Source organism: Leptodactylus fuscus, chromosome 5, assembly GCF_031893055.1.
Source record: "Leptodactylus fuscus isolate aLepFus1 chromosome 5, aLepFus1.hap2, whole genome shotgun sequence".
NCBI lineage: Eukaryota > Metazoa > Chordata > Amphibia > Anura > Leptodactylidae > Leptodactylus > Leptodactylus fuscus.
In genome coordinates, this window is record NC_134269.1 from 171,461,490 (window position 1) to 171,484,275 (window position 22,786).

The window sequence follows — 22,786 nt, forward strand, 5'->3', positions numbered from 1 at the left end:
ACATTTATTTATTTTTGCCGATTTTCCCTGTAACTGGGGCTGATACAATAGCCCCAATTGCAGGAGGAGTATGGCCTCCTAACATGAACTTCGGAGCTGATCTGAGTCCCCAGCAACTCATACAGTTCCCAGTAACTGGCAATCGAATGACCAATGGACAGAAGAAAGTTGCATTATGGTGACTCCCATAGGTCATTGAGAGCGTGGTGCGATTAAGAAGGCAGGGAAGATCTCTCTAGGAGTTCCAGCTGCTAAGAACAGGTGGCTACCTAATCTTACAGTTGCACAATCTTGTGTAGCTGCTTAAAACTGCAAGGATGTGAGAGTGCATGCTTTAGATATAATTAGCTGAAAGCTAATTAGCTCTATACATCAAGAGGGATGTATTAAGTCAATGGGCAGTCAAAAACTGGTTAAAGGACTGGTAGCGTAAGTGCTTGAAAATCACTCCATTCAGACAGGTTTACAAACGACATTCTTTTCATTTGTGGGGGTCTCTGCATTTAGACCACCAAGGTTGAAAAAAAAGTCAAAAATCCATACAGTTCTTAGCACCTGTAAGTAGGCGCTGTACCACTGATACTAGTGCTATTGGAATTTTTCTCTAGCCCCCACCATTCCTGATCAACAAGCGCAGTTAATTTTGGTGCCTAATGTGCTATCTAAGCTCTGTAATGTCAGGCAGGGGTGTGATTCAGAGCTCCAATCAGAGGCAGCCAGTGTCAGAGTTCAGAACCACACCCCTTGTCTGCCTGACACCGCCCTTCTGACAGTGCAGGGCCTACATAGCATATCAGGCACCAAAACTAACAGCATTGATTACTTGGGAATGGTGGGGGCTAGAGAAAGAAATTCCAAATGTGGCTGAATCTGTAGAGCAGCAGCTACTGATTGACTGAAAGAGCTGGACTTGGAGGTGGTGAGAGATCCTCTTAAACTTTCCGCAGCAGCTACCTGTCTCTGGCAAACTTTCATTTCCTAAATAAATAATATGTGGATGCATTTTTGTGTTTCCATATTTATCATGTAATAATGATTAATGCTGATCTTTATATTGGAAAGAAATGTATTTACAGTATAAGCAGATAAAATAAAGTGAGTATATTCAAATACATAATATTGGCAACCTTATAGACATCTCTTTTGCCATCACTTTGAAAGATACTGTACATGACGGTATTCCAAAGTATCACAATAAATCAGTTGCTTAGCACATACAGTATTATGAATCATCAGTTGTGAATCACTCATGATTGGGAATGAGAAGAAAAATGTCCTCAACTTGTCTTAAATACTAAACCTGAGTTTTCGCTGTTGTTTTGACATTCTAAACCCCCACGTAAGTGACTGAAACAAAGCAAAGAACCGTAATCATCTGCTCTAACTTGATCCTAAGTCTGACAATGCATGGGTGTTATTTACAGGCGTATCTGGACAACCAGCAATTGAAGCGTTCATTCTGTCTAGCAATATTTAACAAGGAGGAATTTTATCCAAATTAAATGAAAGGAAATTCAATCATTTATAGATGTCAAGATAAAACAGAATCAACATTTACATAGTTACATACCCTATTTACTACTGTTACCATAATAAAACCCTCAATGCATCTTAGTTTTACCTAAAAATTCCACTAAAATAATGACCGTCATACTGTCATAAAACATAGTACCTTGATTTTTTTTATCCTTTATACTAGAAGTCAGTCTCTCTATGAATTACATATTGCCCAATATAAGTAGGTATATGGGAAAGGGATTTCGTTAGGTACACATATGATTGAAACAACAGCCAAAATATCTATTAAAGGAATTCAATCATTATAATGCAATTTTTCCTCCCTAGGATGTAGGAATAGCGTTAAGAAACTTCTACTACCTTTAGATGTCTTCTCTGCGCTGCCGTTCTGTAGAAATCCCGATTTTCTTCTGTATGCAAATGAGTTATCTCGCAGCACTAGGGGCAGGCCCCAGCACTCAAACAGCACTGGAGGCGTCCTCAATGCTGCGAGAGAACTCTCCAGCACCGTCTCTATCTTTGCCTGGAATGGCCTCTCCCTGCGTCTTCTTCCAGCACTGGCTTTAAAATTCTACATATGCGCAATCGGCTCTGCTGTCGGGCTTCAGGCAGAGCCGTCTGCGCATGCCCGTGGCAATTTTCTTGTGGCCACTCAGACAGTAAAGTTGTATAAGCGGCCATTTTCTTGTGGCTGCTTACACAGTAAGGCCGTGGGCATGCGCAGTCGGCTCTGCGCAAGGCCGACAACAAAGCCGACTGCGCAGGCCTAGAAGTTTGAAGCCAGCGCTGGAAGAAAACGCAGGGAGAGGGGGAGAGGACGTTCCAGGCCCCCAGTGCTGTTTGAGTGCTGGGGTCCGCCCCCAGTGCTGCAAGAGAACTCATTGCATACGGAAGAAAACCGGGATTTCTACTGAACAGCAGTGCAGAGAAGACATCCAAAGGTAGGAGAAGAATAGCCTTTCTTAATGCTATTCCTACGTATTAGGGAGAAAAAAATTGCATTTTAATAATTAAATCCCTTTAATATGTTGTTAGTTGAAGCTGGTTAGAAGTTCCAACTATGGTGGACCTGGTTATCACTAGATTATATCCCACATATCCAGAAGCCGTACTATTATGCTCTAAGTGACAAAACATATGGAGATACAGAATAAATTTATTTAATTCTGTTAACTTAGTCAAGAAAGGCATTCCTGGTCCAATCTGAGATGTGAAGAAGAATACCAGAAAACTAACCTATGTTATATTTTGGCAGCTAAACTGCTGATTTCTCTAAATTGTTACTCATCTACTTTAATGGAGTATGGTTAATGATCAGGTAAGCAGTATCATAACTGACCCTAAGGCTAATTTTGAGCAGCCTGATCTCTTCAGACCTCTTTATTTGGAAAGTCTCTTGTTGAAGTCATACTTTTTTTGCATTATTTAATAGCTGCCGCTACACTTATTCTGACACAATTGGATTTTTTTTCTCTAGTCCCCACCATTCCTGAGCAATCCCTTGGGCCAATAGATTTGCTATAAATCATGCCAGAAAAATGGGGTGGGTTATACCTGAAATCTATGCCATTCACTGATGAAGATTTTAATAATTCTGATACATTTTTCCACCAGCTAATACAATATTGAGAGAAGCACATGGTGCACTGGTCTTACTAAACTCTCCCCCATTGTTTAATGAATACAACTTTGTAAGGACATATGGATGTAGTAGATTGGGATAAGTCACCCAGGAGTCTATGATCAAGAAAGTAAACGTGCCATTTATGAGCTGATGACACTCTGGTGGACCCAGTCCCTCTCTCTATCGTACGGTTGGCTATACATATTGATTTTCAACTATGTAATATTTTATTTTCCCATATGGTTGATACAGGGAACTTGTGGGACCAGACTTGACTTCCATTGGTGATTGGTAATATTTATTTAATGATACTGAGTTTGTAAGTTAAGGCTGGACTAAGACAATATAAAATGTCGTCGCTCATGTGGGGTCTGTTATAATATTTAGTGACAACAAGCACATCCCTTGGAGCCTTATTTAGTACAGTGTGCACATACCCACTGCATTCTCTCTAAATCTAGATAGCACTCATTACATTTATTGTGATTATATTATCTAAAAAAAACTAGCTTGGCTAAGATATATGTAAATGAGCAGCAAGAGCTTTATTATCTACATATCTCCAGATCACTGTAATAAATAAGTAGAAAGAGCTGAATGTGTAATTACGCAGCTTGCGATAAAGCCGCTAACATGTAAATACCTTATTATTATTATTATTATTATTATTATTATTATTATTCAGATAACTATCTTTTAAATAGCCAATATATTAACAATTTCACAACTGAATTAACAATTTACTTTTTAGTAAAATAAAAATGGCTTCAGATTATAAGCACTCGAGAATGGCAAACAAAAAGCAAGATGTAACTGTTATACAACTTTTAAAGATACTTCCATAGGTCTAACTTGAAACTCATGGTGCCCAGTGAAATACCAGGTATAGGGGCTCTATCATAAAATTTTCCGTTTTTTAGATATACATGTGCTTGAATTGGCTATTTAGGTGCTGCTAATCGTTTTTGAACCCCCCCCCCCCGTTTTTCTGAATTACTGTTAATAAGTATATGTAAATCAGTCCTATCATGCACGGTGGGCGTTCCGTGCACCCCCCCCCCCCCGTGTCATAGCTTGTTCACACCCTCCTCTTCTTTGACTTCCTCCTTCTTGCAATTCACCACCTCCAGCCCGCCGGTTTCGATGGAAAATTCGCGCATGTGCAGTAGCGCTCCCTCCAAAACGCTACTGCGCACGCTCCCGGGTCATTTTTGTGTAGAGATCTTCTCATTTCCCCTAGAACTATGAGAGTGTGCTGCGCATGCACCGTACAGTCGCGATGTTCACTACAGGAAAATGTCGCTGGAGCGTGCGCAGTAGGGATGCATGAGATTAACACCAGATTCTACCATGGATTTCATCCATATATTTTAATTGCCATCTGTCTATCAGCCTTCCATTTAGAAATAGATTATTACAGAACTGGATTTTCCCACAAGGAAGTGAGAAGGAAGTTTACTGAGAATATTGCAAAATAAAAAATGATGTAAACTTGGCTACATTCATAGTAAAGATCTAATAAGAAATATGACGCATCGTGATACATTACAAATTGTTTGATATTCTACATCTTCCTGATCCTCTTTGGCTTTTTTTTATTCTCGTAAGGAATGGTAAGGTAATGGTAAGGAGTTATTCTACTTTGATGCATTAAGCACTGCTCTGTATCTGATTCCACACCAAAATAGAGGTTTATTCCTAAAGTTAGCTGGCTTAGCAAAGGCACAATATATGGCAGACCTGGGCAATGTACGGCCCGCGGGCCACATCCGGCCCTCTGACTGCTTCCGTCTGGTCTGCATAGCTTTTGAAAGTTTGTTCAAGGACCTGTGATGACGTCATCACAGCCTATCACCAGGATAGGCTATGACTCGTTAGTGGGCGGAGCCACACGTAACTGTGTGCTTTCTGCAAGCTGATGGCAAAGGAGGCTGCTGGATGATAAAGGAGAAAGAGACAGCATGTGAGCAAGAGGGGGGAACTAGGGGCAGATGTAGGGGGGCAGTTAAACTGAATGCAAATGAAGGGGGGGACATTAAACTAGGGGTCAGATGGAGGGTGACATTAAACTGGGGCAGCTGAAGGAGGATATTAAACCATGGGGGGGTAGCTGGAGGGGGACATGTCTGCCTCTAGCTGCCCCCAGTTTAATGTCCCCCTCCACCTATCCCCACAGTTTACTATCCCCCTCCAGCTGCCCCAGTTTAATGTCCCCTCTAGTTTTCGCTAGTTTATACTGGGGACCAGGAGAGGGACTTAATACTGTGGGACATTTGGAGGGAAACGTTATAATGTGGGGGCGTATAATGTTAGGGTGACAGTAGGAGGATTATACTTTGTGGGGGCACATGGAAAGATGATTGAGAATGGGTGGAGTCAGCACAGAAGTGGGTGGAGCTAAATTTGATGCGGCGCACATGTCCCTCTAGAACCGTTACAATTTCTCATGTGGCCCCATGGGAAAATTAATTGCCCACCCCTGATATATGGGAACAAGCACTTAAGGGGGATGTCCAGGCCTTTAAGAAATGTGTGGAAGGATTTAGGACTAGGGAACATGGAAAAGGAAAAAAAAAAAAGTGTACTGGGCTGTCCTTGGCACTCCATTGGGCACCGCTAGTCTCTTTTCCCCCAGAATTCCTGACTCTCACAAGACTGTTAAGACAAATCAATAACCTAAGCAGTCGCTGGAGAGGGACCGGTGAGATCACTCTCATTTGTCACCAGTTCCAAACCAGCGACCGCTGATATCATTCCCTGGGCCGCCCCATGGTTTGCTCCAGATCATGGAAATTCCTTTAAGCCCATCTTTTTTCATCTGCATGGTGTCTGAAGCATGAATAACAACAAAGTAGAAAAGGCTCTCTGGTTTATGTACCATAAATGTCTAATAGCTTGGTTAGAGAACCCCTGTTTTAGAAATGTGTCATCCTGTGGATATGCCCCAAATGTCTACATAGGGATATCCCATTAAGCCACCAGAAAGTATTGTCCTCTAGTGATGCTTAAACGTAGAGCTGCTATGATAGATGGAAGGCCAATACTCATTGTACAATATATGTAGCTGGTGCAATATTATTTCCATTTTACAAGGTGATTTTATCAATTTTTTAAATCGTTTTTGTACTTTGGTAAAGTTGAATTGTTGGTTGAACAATGTTATTTAAGAGAAATACTAAAAAGCACTCCTTTGTGATTGTGAATATTTAGGACAGTGAAAGATTAAAAACGATCCATCGGCTGCCCTGGCACACCTTGGATTTCCAATGAAATAATTCTTGAGCATCTTTTCTTAGAATTCTGCATTGTGGTGATCATTTATTCTTCTCTTGGACATATATCCAGAAACTGACACCTGCTATTATTTTTGCTTCTAGGGACAGTCAGGGTCAGCCTACAGTCCTATAGTGTCAGCACTGACAGGACAATATCAGAGAGTGTGGGTACAGAAAGCAATGACCATATGTTATCCAAATGCCTAAGATACTAAAATGTAAAGCATAGGTGACCAAACCTTTCAAAATACAGCAGATACTATACTGCAGATGTATGAAACTGTAGAGCTATATAGTTGTATACATCTAGGGGAATACGGTCAGCGGAGCACTGCAATAGGTAGAGGCAAGCATGCCAAAATGTGATGTAAACTAGTCCTGTAAAAAAATGATTATATATATATATATATATATATATATATATATATATATATATATATATATATATTAGTATATATAATACTTGTTTTAGGCTTTGGTTGATGTAATCTACTCCTTCCATATTTTATGCTATAATTAAAGGAGGAGACATCTGTATGCATTACTGGTAAGGATGCACAAACACGCCTCTGTCCCTGAAGCCTGCAGTTAAAATCCAACTTCTCATAATTCAACTGAAACGATGCCATACGGAACCATTCGAAGTTTCTTGGCTTGTGTTATATGCAGTTGCCTAGTGAGCCTGATTTATAGTTTAATAATATAGCTAGTCTGTGGCAAAGCACCCAACACACCAATTCATTTCATTAGTAGAGATGTTTCAGAGAGTATGGAACAGGCTCTGTGATGTAGATCTGCCTTCTTGGCGTCTGTATCGCACTCCTTATTATAGTGCTATTTATGTCTTCTCTTGTAGTTACGTTTTATTGTTATGGTTTGGGGGAGAACAACGAAGAGGCTGCAAAATGAGCACTAAGAACACAAACCACAATTTCCATTCCCTTGCTGGAATATTTCAAGTATGCTAGTCAATGAGAATTCATGGCGCATAACCACATGAATATGAGAAGAGGAAGAAGTGTTCGGCTGACTTAAAGGAAGCTAATTGTGGAAAATGCATATGAGATTTACTATCGGAAATACTTGTAAACAATGGCAAAGGGACCTTTCTGTAATAATCAAAGGGAAAATCCTCTATTAGGAGCAGGATTGTGAATTCTCCTGGGAGAGTCTGAAATGACAGAGGTGGCTATAACGGTTAAGCAAGCAGAGAATGTATGAATATATATATATATATATATATATATATATATATATATATATATATATATATGTGTGTGTGTGTGTGTGCGGAATAAATGAATATATATATATATATATATATATATATATATATATATGTATAATGAACTCTTACATGTTTAGATAACAGATGTATATCATAATACAACCTCCTTTGCACCAAGTTGGCAAGTGAAATTTTATTTTCCAACTGGGCAACCCCTTTGCTACACCTTTTATTACAATTCATGGACATCATGAAGAAAACCCACTTCTATTACTATACCTTTGAGATGATGGTATAAAGTAACTTGAAATCTCAAAATATTGAAAAGTCTACATACAAAGTGTTTCAACAGCGAGTAAGTATGGCGTTATCTCTGCCACTTTTTCCATAGATCTTCTTACAGGGTTTAAAAGCCCCCAGGATACAGAGCAACCCTAAATTCCCACAGGAAAATATGTATATAGGAGACTACATAAGATATCATATCAAACTACAGAATAACAGAATGATAGGATAATACCAGTTGTGTCATCTAGCCCTTCATGTATTGGCCTTTTATCTAGATTTAGATTTTGTATTTAGATTATATGTAACAAGTTATATATTATTTTTACATAATTTCGTGGCCATTTCTTCCTTCTTTTCATGTCTTGATTTATATGATTTAGGCGAACACCGTAAATTCTGCAATTCCGCAACATGGGGTATTAGCAAAGTGAATGAGATTCTGGTTAATCTCATCCACACATTGTAGGGAAAAAAAAGAGCTGCGGGAAAGTGGCAATTTTGAAATGCTATATGGCACCCTAGTCTTATACTGATGGGCTCCAATATAATTTTTTGAGATTTTTAGCGGTTTTGTATTTTAGAGTCAGAAAAATTGAGTTGAATTACAGTAAGTATAGTAGAAGTTAAAATGGACTAAAGCTGCAAAATCGGCTCAAATAGAAATTGTATGAAATAATGGGAAACAGGGGTGTGAATAACTGTGTAGCACCACATTATATCCATGGTATTTAGCTTGTAAAGCAATGCTGTGACCTCCGGCGGGCAGTACCCATTCAATAACTAAGATGAACAACTAAAACTTCTGGAAAGATAAAATATTGTCCTAATCTTAAGAATATAATCTTAAAAAAAAAATTCAAGATTAATACTAATATCATTGTCCCCCTTATTGCTGAATCTGCTAAAATGAACCGATTTTTCTCATTTATTGCTGCATCTACTAAAACTTCCTTCACCTTCCCTAACATTAGCTGTTTGTGACTGTAGCAAGCGCGCTACATTACCAACACCCAGCACTCCACCTAGTAATGAAACCACTTAAATCCAACTAATGCATTTCTTTCCTGTCAATTTCACGTTTCACATATAATTCCTTGCGCGTTTTTACAGGATAGAGCTCAATTCTTGCCATAAATGTGCAGGAGAGTCGAGATTATACTAGAACGCATTGAGCCAAGCTCTGTAATTACGCTATCCCAGTATGTAATTTCTAGACTTTTTAGTATGTAGTGTGAAAGCAATTGAAACCTGAAGCATTTGTATCAATTCAAAGACGTCTTAAAAGCGTAATAGGCAGGGTGGCTTTCATACACACACACACACACACACACACACACACACACACACACATATATATATATGTAGGAATTTACAGAGACTGAATGCAAATCTTTGAACGGCAGAGAGACTGAAAAGGGATTGATCAATATGTTTCAAAAGTTTAATACTCGAAAGTAAAGTTTGCCAAGAAAACAGAAACATTATTAAACTGGGAAAGAGATATTCTCTGCAGGTTGGCACAAACAGAAACTACATTTTGCGCTAGGTCAGCATCTTGAGCCAAATGAGAACATGGGAGATGTGCTTCATAGGACAATAATGAGCCTGGGCCTAATAAGCAATCTACAATTAGATGAATCAATCTGCAAGGCTGCTCGACTGGTTAGGTTGTGCATATAGCGTAACCATGGGCATTGCGTGAATCTCATGGGTCCAAATGCAACATCTGTACCAGGGCTCCTTAACTGCCACATGCCATTTATAGTCATGTGACATTTATATATAGCAGAAGATATTTTTGGTATCTTTCTGGAACCAAAGTCTATGTGTAAGTTCACACTAGTGATGCTATTGGGCGAAATTACACACAAATTTGAGATTGTATCAACTATGTTCATCATAGCTAGAAGAGTTTACATTAGAAATAGTTTAGTCATAATCCAAGGTAATCCACAGCAAGGATATAGCAGGGTTCAAAGGGACAAGGCAGACAAACAACTAATCCATCTGCTTCTAGGTGCTGGAATCTAAAGCAATGGACAGAGTTAGAAGTAACTCATCTCTTATTCAAATAATAGGACCAGAGCTACAGACACCATCCACAGTATGCTGATGGCTCCAGGGAACTGCATCTCTGGTTCTATTATCTAAAAAGGAGCTGAGATGTTTGCAACACTTCCATTGCTGCAGTTTCCGATACCTAGATCAGCTGAATGGTTCAGGGTCCAGTGGATCAGGGGATACTGATGAGTTGTCCTGTGGATAGGTCATCAGTAGGCAGTGGCGTAACTAGGAATGTCGGGGCCCCATGGCGAAATTTTGATACAGGCCCCCCTCCCCGGCCGACGCCAAAGACCTCGACCAACTGACCTCCCCCTCCCCGCATTTCTGCGCACATTATAGTGCTCTATAGTGGCCCCTGCACACAGTATTATGCCCCATAGTGGCCCCTGCACACAGTATTATGCTCCATTGGGACGTCACGCAAGTAGGTCCGAAGCCTGCCCGGAGAGGTAAGTAACAGTGTTTTTTATGTTCCGTTACCTCTCCTGGGCCTCTGATCATTATACTCGGGGGTCCGAAAAGACCCCCGAATATAATAGTGCTTGTGGGACCCACAGCGTCACCGATCTCAGACCCTGCCCGGATCGCTAAGTAAGTAGGGCCCATTACCGGCTGTAGTAACTCCAGGTAACGGCCTATTAAAAAAACCCCGCAGTGGTAGCAGCTGTCGTCGGGCCTCTAATGTCCCGTACCCTGTGGCAGCTGCTACCCCGGTAGTTACGCCACTGTCAGTATGATAGAAACCTTGAGGGACCAGAAAACCCCTAAAAGGACGTGGTTGTGGAATTATACAGCCTCATTAGTGATATAGTAAAACCTACATGTAAATCCACTTCTATGTACACCCACAAGTAAGTTTCATGCCATTCTGTAAAATTCTTGCTTTTGTTCGGACCTTTATCATGCCTGTTTTGTAGGCATTTCAGGGTGGGTGATTTGATATTCAGGCATTCATCTGGTAAGCACTGCCAAGTTCTTCCATGTGTTATCTTCTAGTGAATTATTTGCGGTGCCAGATTTGTTATATGACAGACACTGGTGGTGATTGATGAAACCCATTTACTTAGAACTGTCGCTGACAGGTTATAGTGCGGTTTCTGGGACTTTGAGTGGAAGAATTGCTTCATATGTTATTACTATAATCTAATGTAATTATCATTTCAATTTCTATACCTAATGTATTACACTGTATTATTAATGGAGGTTTTCCATAAATGACATAGAACTATTCCCATAAACGTATACCTGCCAGAGGCCCCACTGAACGCTTACCCATCACTAGACCCCTTAGTCTGCCATTCCTTCTCATTGAAGTGAGGTGATGTCTGTAATCCAGAATGTAGACTGGGGCGCCATTCAAAGTCTATGGAACTGACGGAAACATCTGAGCACTGTACTCATGTATGCTCAATGTGAATTGTGGTAAAACCATTTAAGCCAGTAGTACTTACCATCTGTAAAGAATTGAAGCAGTCAGATTATACTAACCTATAGACAGGACTAACACAGTGACTTGGAAAGATGCCAATTTTTCCAGTGACCAGTGAGACCCCACGAAGCCAGCCTTCTTGGAATTTCCCTAAGACGCGGACACCTTCTCCCTTTTGGAGGGCCATCTCATCTGGACCTTGAGCTGTGTAAGGATAAACGGCTACACACCTGACAAAGAGGACATAAGGGGAAAAGAAATAAGCCAAGAAAACACAATCATTACACAACTATGACAATGGACGACATCTGCTGCGTTATTCTCATATTGGATGAGTAAAGATCATAGTAGAGATGATAGAAAATTTTAATTGTAACGTCTGATTCCAAAATATACAGTAAGAGAATGCTAGTCTGGCTATAAGGGTCCATTCATATAAATGTGGTCTAGGGGTTCAAAGGCCGTGAGATATACTGCAGATCCACTGACCTACATGGGGCCAAAATAGGGAATACTGTAGAAACACTAACTAAAAGTCTGTTTTATGCTCCATGATTCCGTCAATTTATGAAATTAAACATTTTAATACCTTATGAGTGCTCATAGAGTGACATGAAGTAGGTGAGACTATAAAGATATAGTAAATGATATCAAACACTCCCCAAAGATTCCCCGTATACTTACATATTAGCCAGAATACTCTGATGAGAACTGGGGAAAGCCACTAGAGATGGTCCCGTCCCCTGAGGTCCAAGGGCGGCATAATAAAATGAAGTATTGACCTAAGGGTATTAAGCATCAGAAATGTGGAAAATGAGTTTTCTTCTGCATTATGCATGTGAGTAATCACCATATACATATGTTATACTGGAAGATGCACATTCTTTTGGATCACACTCATATGCTTTTTTCTGGCAGTTTTCTGAGCCAAAGACAGAAGGAAATCCATCAGGACGTAGAAGTATAACTCTGTCCTTCATAGTTCCTGTTACTTTTAAATGCACTTCAGGGAGGTATGTTGTGCTGCAATGTGGTATTTAGTACTGCTTAGTTCATATTATGTGTGCTGTACCGTGGTATTTTTCGGGGATTATTATGGGAGGTGCACAGTAGTAATGGCTTAGAACTACTATAGAGGCAAAGTGAACACTGCATGATGAGAACTGGGTGTGTGGACCAGATAGAAAGAGTAAGGCTGAGTTCACACAGGGTTTTTTGGTCCGGAATTTGAGGAGGAGGCTGCCTCAGATTCCAGAGCAAAAAATTGGTAGCTGTGACTGGACTCCACTTCAGATTAGGCTCAAATGAATGGGAGTCGAATCCACCTGAAGAATGAGCATGTTGCTTCTTTTTTTGGGAACCGGAACAAACCACTCCCGGAAAAAAGAACTGACCAGCTCCCATTGATTTCAATGGGAGTCTTTTTTTGGTCAGGATTTTGAGGCCGATTCCACCTCAAAATCCTGACCAAAATACCCCGTATGAACTAAGCCTAAGGGCTTGGATGTATGGCCTGAAGAAGAAGAAAGAATCTACGGTTATTCTGAAGCAGAGGATTTCTGAGATTGGGGAAGCTGTAAAGCCATTGAGTGATGTACGGTTCTGGTGGGGGAGAAGGGGGTGTCTGGGGGTAAATGTTTTTTTTCCCCAGATCTGTAAATTCTTCACCTAGAGCAGTCGTAGGTACTATGTTATAATTTATTCTTCACTTATATATGGCGTCTTATAATCAGTGTGGGATGAAGCAGTGAAATCCTACAATTGTGCCTGTCTTCTGTGGGTTGCATATAAAGTCATACAACCCACAGAAGTTCTGTGTCTAAACTAAGCATGTCTGTTTAATAGAAAGAGCATTCTGCCATTGTAGAAATGGAGGTTAACAAGGTCACTTCTGACGCCTAAATGTCAACTGAATTTTTACAAGATCGACAGGAGAAAGCAATTCTGTCTGTAGCCATCTTTAACCTAAATTCCTACTATGCCCACAAAGCTGTTGGGTGTTTTACCTGGCAAGAACTAATGTCTACAATATATCATTATATTTTTATGGAAGTAGGAATTATAACTGCCATGACTTCAATTAGTAGAAACACATTTGGGCAGCTTTATCTAGGTTTTGACGCATTCTTCCATATTTATTCAGCCCCAGGGCTCCATAGTCTCTTTAAAGCTAAGGCCCCACGTTGCAAAAACGCAGCTTTTTTTGTTGCAGATTTTACTGCTTTTTTTTTGAGTCAAAGCCAATATTTGTTACAAAAGGAATAGGAAATATATAAAAAGCTCTTATACTGTATTTCGACCTTCTGCATCTCAGCCTAAGGAGTTCCTGTCACCAGGTTTTAAAAGTCCAATAGCATCTGATAGGATCTGTTTTCCTGAGCATTTTGTTTTTTTGTATATGCAAATCTGTTCAGCCATTCCAAAGATATACACTTGGTTAGTCTTGATGCAAATTAGGATCTATAAGCCAAATGGGCGGCACTGCATGACACACAGCACACACAGGCACCACCAGAGAATCTGCACTAGACCATAATTTGCGTCAATGCTAAAAGGGCTCATATCTTTGGAAAAGCTGAACAAATTTAATGAACAATCCACCAAATGATTTGTGACAAATGCACACAAAGCAACCTTAGATTGGGATCTCATTACCTAATAGTTCATCATTAATATAATGGATCGTGGATGCCTTAGTCTTCCACCCGGACTGTTCCCATTATGCGTCAATTGATTCTATGCCATTACACATCGTTGTGACTATTATTTGCATTATAGCAAATGATTTGTAAATATTCTAAATGCTAGAACTGTATTGAAAATATATATGGAAAAAAATTATACAAAAATGTTATTGTGCTGCAGAGTGGGCTGCACAATAAATGTTTCCAGGGGTAGCAGAGCATGTTTGTCAACAAGCTTATTTGTATTCTTGGACCCCAAGTGCTACTGATAAGGTACAAAGCCTCCGGCAACACAGTCTGTGCTAGTTGATAACTTGGAAATGTCTGTTTACTCTGCACAGACTTCAACGTTATCACATAGTCATTTTAAATCGCACTTCACACGGGTAGAGCATGTTAAAAATAACGCCAAAGCTGGGGCGAAGCAACGGAAAGAGAGATATTGTATCTTCTGCAACAGTGTAACCAACAAATAGAAGTTATGTGACCGCGAAGACTAATACGTGTGATAAGCCATTTCTTCACAGCTAAATATAAACACCTTAAAATGGCAGTCGGTCTTTTAAAGGGGCAGGTATAAAGCATACGGGTAAAGAAAGAAGCAAGGGCGTAACTAAAAATTTACCCCCCCCCCTGCTCAATGCCTCCTCCTGACTATCAACTGAATGGCATCAGTACATGTTAACAGCATTTACATTTCCCTTTCCTTCTCTATCTAGACCCAGATTGCAATGAATACTTGATCATAACATGTCTGTGTATGTAAGCTTTCTATCATTCCCATACAGTATGTGTCCCCTTTTGTGCCACAGCCCTTTAGTGTGACATTTTTCACCTTTGTGTGTCTAGAGTCTTAGTGTGGGGTGGGTGACCTGTGGACTCCCCTGGCTTTTGCAACCCAGACACAGCAGCGACCACAGGGAAAAGTAGGTGTATTATCAAATAAATTATTATATCTTCTATGTCCCTTTTCTTATCCTAATATTGTAACGGAGTACAGAAGTCAGATTTAGGCTGAGGCCACACGTTGCGGAAACTCAGCTTTTTTGTTGCAGATTTTTCTTTTTTTTTTTTTTTTTTTTTACCCAAAGCCAGGAGTGGATTTAGCAGAAGGTTGAAGTATAAGAGCTTCCTATATAGTTTCAATTCCTTTTGTAGCCATTCTCGGCTTTGGCTAAAAAAACAAACAAAAAAAAACACAGCAAAATCTGCACCAAAAAAAGCGACGTTTCCGCAATGTGGGGTCTCAGCCTTAGGGTCACCACCATACTGTACAACATACCTAATCAAAAGCTAAACACCACTGTAAAGCATCTGTGATAAAGCATGTCTATTAGAAAGATGATATGGGTTGTGTTCGATAGATAGATAGATAGATAGATAGATAGATAGATAGATAGATAGATAGACAGTAGAGATGAGCGAGTAGTATTTGGTCGAGTAGGTATTCAATCGAATACTACGTTATTTGATCGAATACTACGGTATTCGAAATACTCGTACTCGGTCGAATACCATGCGTTAAACGTAAAGGCGAGACATTGTAAGGATGGTAAGCCATCCATTTGTCACAAATAGGCAGCGCCCTGTTGCCCCCATTGGCTGTACACTGGGTAGTGACTTTTTGCACTGCTCATTGTACTCCTTTCCCAAGCTGCATTGGGATGCCTTCCAATCATGGCGACGTGTGAACGGCTCTACATAAAAGAAAGTTTTCCCATGCCTTTTAGAGTTTTCCATCCAGATTTCTATTCTGACCATTGCAGCTGCCCGTAAGCGTGGAGTGATCATATAAACCCAGGGTTGGAGCCTGGACTTTACCCGAAAGCCATACAAGTGTCTGTAGTAGCAGGACCCGTATAACATGACAGCTGCTATGTGTTGCTGTGGGACTGTGGCTCTCATGCTGATGGAAGGTAAAATATTATGTCCTAGGAAGCTACCGAGAAATGGCTTTTAACTACTGTTGCACCCGAGCAACGGCTTTTAGCCCTTTTTGTAGCTAAGGACCACCTATGTAACGTATCGGTGACAATATGATTTATGAGTGTGTGCTTTGCTTTACAGAGAAAACCTGGAGAAGTGAAGAAACGGCTGCCCTGTTCATGTCAATGTAATGGGTGGTGTAGCCTTGATGCCATGACTCGGAGATGTTTGTGTTCCAGTGTCAGAAAGTCAGTTGAGAACAAATAGTAGTTTGCGCCAATTTGCAGGCTCCACGTACCTTTTCAGTCATTTCATTTGTGTTTCTTCCAATCTCCTTGTGTAGTTAAAGGAGCAGGAAAACACATTAGCCTGTGTGGCTTGTTAATGGCTATTTAAGTGAATGATCATTAACGGATGCTAATGGCTCGAGTACTTTGGCGAGGCGGCCATTAACAGAGGTCAAGAATCGATCTTTACTGATTAACATCCATTCATAAAGGTTATCCACATCAGAAGTGAAGCCAGGCCCTGGCGGGATGCCAGCCTGCGTATAGAAACACTATTCTTTATGGCTGCTTCCCAAAACATCCCAAATGTGTAAAAGTGGCTAATCTGTGTCATAATTGTATGTGCATTATTCATTGTAAATGCAGTGGTCTGTCTGTTGTGTGCTGCATTACATCTCATCCCAAGCTGTTTGGGGTAGATAGAAGCAATGAGCTGTCCGCTCTGCCTTGGAAGCTGCCAGCGTGAAATTAGAACTCTTACAGCGTAACTGAGGTTTCTAGAAACACCTATTAGCCAGGCTCAGGAGCAGGAAGGGAGCCAATAGAGCAGACCGTGCCGCTCGCTATTAACCCTCCATTTGCTTACATGCATGCTCCACTCAGCCTGGCAGCCACGGTAGCAGGGAAGATTACAAGCAAGAACAATTGGACTGTGAATTGTAATACCTTTTTAAAGACTATAATAGTGTATGAACATATTAGAAATATGAATATGTTTTGCGCAGGTCACGCTGCTCCAGACATAAATGGAAAAAACAATCCTATACTTTATGTCAAAAACATACTTACAATCCAGGGTACAAAAATGAGAATTATTTTATTTAATGACCAGAATAATTTGATTTCTAAAACGGAAAACCGCCATCACCGTGTTCACAGCCCGGGGGTATGGCCAATAACAGTGGTGGATGGGGCAAAGCAGCCACATAGGGTATGTATGGTTTCATCACACAGAGACCTGTAGGCTACTGTGTAATATTGTATTGTATGGGTAAGGCTTGGTTCACATCCTATTATTTCTTTAATGTGCGTCCTTATGTAGTAAATCTCCAGATATATGCAGTTATATGCTAGACGTTTATATGCAGCAACCGTACTGTGTATTTTAACGCCCAATCAGTGTTTCAATCCTGTGGAATAAGACATGTCAGTGCTTACCACCTCAATGTTTGCCAAGTGACACATACATGGGGTCAATTCAAGTCTACGGATACATTTTGTGTATGTGGTCGGAGAATGTGACTAGTACTACCAAGGCCTCTGGCATATGTGCCAATGCATATGCCAAAGTCTTCTATGCATGAGTTGGGGACATAGGATTACATCCAGTAGTATACTATATATACTATATACTATAATGGCACTCAGTACTGTATATACCTTATTTGAGGCAATAAAAACTAACATCTGTCTACATTATTCTTGCAACACCCATAATAAAACCAGTCATAATTACATATTGTGAAGGCTCAGGAACAAATCTATCATCCATAGTGGTGAACACCGGGAGTAAGGTCTCATCATACCTTATAAAATCTATGGGAAAACTGGTATGTGGAAAAACCAAAAAAGTTATGGGTGTTATGGGCATAGTCTACACCCTTGAATAAAAAATCCTCTGGTTTAGGAGGAGTAAGCCAAGGAACAAATAACCTATTCTTTTCAGGTTACACCTCTGATGTAGAATATGACAGTAGGGAAGTACAGTAGTCCTATCTCAATATGGGACAGGTAGAATGAGTTTATATAGGCTAAAGGGCGCCTTATAACTTTTTATGACCAAGAATTCAGATACTTTATGTTAGGATATGTATCTAAGCACTATACCCATCATTGGTCTAATACAGGCATTATCCTAAAGAAACCGCTCCTTGTAAGTTAAGTGCACAGCTCCTGAATTATAATCCCTGCCAATGGTTTGGATTTAGACCTCTACTATTTGGATTTATTCTATTCCAGGGGCTGTCCGGTTTCAGACCAATATTGAGCGACAAATGTTAGTGTTTGTCCGATTAAAACTTATACAGTTTTCCAATACTAATTCCTAATAGAGATGAGAGAGTAGTATTCGATCGAGTAGGTATTCGATCGAATACTACGGTATTCAAAATACTCGTACTCGATCGAGTACCACTCGCTATTCGAATGGAAAAGTTTGATGCAGAACCAGCATTGATTGGCCGAATGCTATACAGTCGGCCAATCAACGCTGGTTCTTCTACCTTTAGAAGTCTTCTCCGTGCAGCGTCCCCGCGGCGTCTTCCGGCTTTGAATTCACTCTGCCAGGCATCGGGCCTGGGCAGAGCTGACTGCGCATGTCCGCTTGTAGTGCGGGCATGCGCAGTCGGTTCTGCCCAGGCCCGATGCCTGGCAGAGTGAATTCAGACCCGGAAGACGCCGCGGGGAAGCTGCACGGAGAAGACTTCTCAGAGGATCCAGCCCGACCCTCACTCGTGGACTTGGTAAGTGTATTTTGATCAAACGTTGCCTACCCCTGAAAAGAGCATTTTTCCCCCATAGACTATAATAGGATTCGATATTCGATTCGAGTAGTCGAATATTGAGGGGCTACTCGAAACAAATATCGAATCTCGAACATTTTACTGTTTGCTCATCTCTAATTCCTCACAGTTTTCTACATTTCTGGTTGCTGTCATTCTTTGTTTACTTCCAGCGGATAAAAATCCATCCATGATCATGTGATGGACACGCATGACCATGGACTGTAGATCACATGACCATGGACTGGTTTTTATCCACTGGAAATAAGCAGAGATATTGCAAACAATGAGGAATTGGTACAGAATGTATATAGGATTTTTTTTTGTAGTAAAACGATAACATTTGTCTCTCAATATTTGTCTGAAACTCGACAACCACTTTAATCCTCACAACATATTACTTAGTAGCAACACTAGTTGTCCAGCACAAAAAAAAATAAAATAAATAACAGCATACAAAAATGTAAAAGAAGTCATAACTTGCGGCTCCCATTCTGATACTTTTAAGGGTCCATACTGCATCCATTAAGCCCCAATAGAGGGACATGTTGTGCCCTGTTACAGTCAGTAGTTGGTTGGACACCAGTGTGAGCCGAGTTAAAAACTTTCTTTCTTGTCTGAACAAACCCTTTAGTCTAAATTTAATCTAAGGGTCTATTCACATGGAGAAAAATAGTGAGGAATTTGGTGTGGAATTTCAGTGCTGAAAAAAAAAAAAAAAGCCTCTCATTGACTTCAATGGGTTGTTTTTTCGGGTGGCATGGAAGTCATTGGGAGGTTTTTTTTTCAGCGCTGAATTTCCACACCAAATTTTCCTCCGCGTGAATGGACCCTTAAAGGCCAAGAGCTTCAGAAGATATCAGGTTACATTAGAAGGTCACAGTGATAGAAAATTAGTAAGAGAGGATTGTAAAAAAAATTTAATACTGAGAAAAACACTACGATCCGTTCTTCTTTACCTGGTTTGGCGAGTTGTGTAGATACCTGGCCTTCTCAATGATGGCTGTGTTACTTGAGCTGATCAGTATGGGGGTGCTGATCTCTGGAGTCTGTCTACCCGATGGTGAATGCACAATTCTGTTTAATGTATTTAGAGCATTGGTAAGCAGGAACTGCCTGGGGGTCTTTCGTCTTCGGTCTGGTATTCGTCGCATTGTTTCTGCTTCAAAAGAATTAGCATTTGAGGGGGTCCTCCTCAATGTAGACATTAACGGCAGATTTTTCACATCTTTTCTTTTACTTTTGCTTGACTCCAGCAATTGCCTGGCTGTGCTGTTTTGCTGCAAGTAGAATATGTGGTATTACACCTCAACGAATTTTTAAAGGAAAACGGATTGTCTACAAAATGTGCGGACCAGCACTTATTCTGCATAAGATTAATCATACAGGCCAATGCAAAGTGGATGCAGGAGGAATATTTGCTAATCAATCCTTCCCCCGACTGGCATATACTTTCATTGTCCATTGGCAGCACTGGGCCATAGTTGAGTAGGAGTAGGATTTTTCTGTCCTGCCGAAATCAGCAGATCACCCAATGAATGAGCAAATGCGTGTTGATCGGGAGACTGTCGGCACTATTAGAAAGCTTTATTGTAGGGGAAGGATCACTTGTACAAGCATTTGTTCCCGATAATTGCCTGCTAAATTACTCTGTCTAATAAGGCTTTTACATTTATCCTTCAAGAAGTTCCTTTCCCACTGTAAATATATAGCTTAGCTTAAAGGGAACTTTTCATCATGAAAACAGAATCCAATTTATTAGCAATGTGTAACAGAGCAAGAGTAGCTGAATAGACTGAAGCGTACATTGTAGCTAAAGTTTCCATATCACTTGTTACTTATTGATTGAATCCCAATCTTTGTAACACTTAGGCGTTCAATAAGCGTTGTGTTACTACTTGCCCTAGGTTCACACTAGAAATCATCTCTCCGTCGTTTGGGTCCACATGGAGAACTGAAAGATGGAGAAGCTGTCCGCTAAAAAAGCGGTTAACACCTGCGGACCCCATAGATTGTAATGGGGTCCATAAGGTTTCTGTATAGGACATTTCTCTCTGATGATTCTAGACGGAATCTGTGGCAGAGTCTTCTAGGAAGACTGAAACGCATAAGTGAACCTAGCCTTAGTGCGTGACCGCTATCTCTGTTTGCAGAGCCAAACAAAGATGGCTGTCAATACATAAGGCTACATGGTGGTCTCATAAGCGGCATCACAGTTGTTTGTGTTTCATACCTCTACGAAGAGAAGTGGAAAAATTCCCACTTGATCACCAAGCTTGCCTTCAGCCCAGTTGTCATCAACTCGTCGGATTAAACTTATTATATCATCCTGTAATAAGAGAGTAAAGTACAAAAGATAAGACACAAACACTTTCACGAGTGTCAAAGAGTGAATATGCAACTAAAATATGATGTTACTATAAAGGTAGAGAAATCCTAGACTGATACATGGTACACTGTCTACCAATAAGTATTTGGACACCTGTAGTAGAATAGAAAAACAACATTCAACTTTCTTGATGCCTGTAGGCACTGACCATTTTTCTGCTGTTATTGGAGGGTGCTTTGAGCCAGTCCTTGGAGAGCACATGCTCTTTTGTCATAGAGACTGTGTACCTTTGGGGCAACATGGTGGCTCAGTGGATAGCATGGTAGCCTTGCAGCATTGGAGTCCTGGGTTCAAATCCTACCAAGGACATCTGCAAGGAGTTTGTATGTTCTCAATAGTTGGTAGATCCCAGCAGATGCTTCCTTACGGATGGTATTGATCGACACAATACTACTGGATGCCTGGTGAAACTCCTGGTGTATGTGAGCCATCGGTTGGGTGCGGTTTCTCTGGCCAGCACTCGTTGGTCTCTATCTCCCAGTTTCGGGGGTCTGCTAACTCAGGGCACACTCTGACAATCAGCCTTCATCTTGACTGTTTGGGTCTGTACCATTGCTTCTAACTTCCCCCCATCACATAACCATCAAAAATGGCGATGGGACAGTCATTTTTAAAACACATTTATTTCAGTGTGTCTATTCACATGGCCATTTTTCTGATGATCCGATTTATGTATATGAGGGATTGATGAAAAAAGGTTCCTTACAAATGTAAAACGGCCATGAATAAATGAACCATTTGTCCATTTTTCATAGCCTTACAGTAGATTTCCCAACAAAGTTAGTTTCAAGTTTCAGCTACCCTTTCAGTGGAACATTATTTCTTGACATTGCTCCCCTCAACTAATATCAGAGTGTTCCACCTTTCTCCGATGTTTAGTTTTTATTTTACAATTTTTTTTTTAAAAGTATGTACAAAAAAATTCTTGCCATTTGTCATCATATTTCTTAGATTTCGATCTGCAGTGTCTTTTTTTGGAAGCAAAATAATAATAGGCTGTAAAGGTTACCTAATCTGTACTGCAGACAGTTCTCAGAAATCTAGAGTATGGACAGTTATTTCTCGCCGTTAGGATGGTTTGGCATTTATACAGATCACAACTGGCCAAAACTGGTCAACAAGTTTTCAATAGAGCACTTAAAAATTCTTCGCCCCTTTATCATTAGAGGACTCTTCAGACTCCACTGGAATTCACTGATAATTCGCTATATCTGTCACGCAGAACAAACGGGATAAAAACATCTATTTATAGAATATAAAGCACATACTTGAGCCTCAGCTCATAGAGGTAAAAACTTTCACAAAACTCAGAATAACCAAAACCAGGAGACTTTGATAATTTTTGAATTTTGGCATTTTTATACTCACACCATGAAGATCATGTACACCCGGCACAGTTTAAAGATACATGCAAGGTACATTTACAGAAATGTAATATACGATACGATTTTGCAGCCAGTCAAAGTCCTGAATACTATATGGCACAAGACCAATGAGTCCAGGGACTAGGTGTAGTGGTGATGTATGTATACTGGCATATCACCATTATAACCATGTAAACAAATCTTAGCTA

General features: G+C 40.3%; 1 protein-coding gene across 1 annotated transcript in view; it reads right to left on the minus strand.

Annotated features, from left to right (window-relative positions):
• Positions 1–22,786, minus strand: part of SH3RF2 (SH3 domain containing ring finger 2) — a 135,759-nt gene that overhangs the window by 8,809 nt on the left and 104,164 nt on the right. Inside the window, exons 4-7 of the mRNA XM_075274767.1 lie at positions 21,058–21,153; positions 19,784–20,104; positions 12,111–12,208; positions 11,486–11,656 (exon numbers count right to left, since the gene is read on the minus strand). Of these exons, the coding sequence (XP_075130868.1) occupies positions 11,486–11,656; positions 12,111–12,208; positions 19,784–20,104; positions 21,058–21,153 (686 nt within the window). The remainder of the gene's footprint in view (positions 1–11,485; positions 11,657–12,110; positions 12,209–19,783; positions 20,105–21,057; positions 21,154–22,786) is intronic.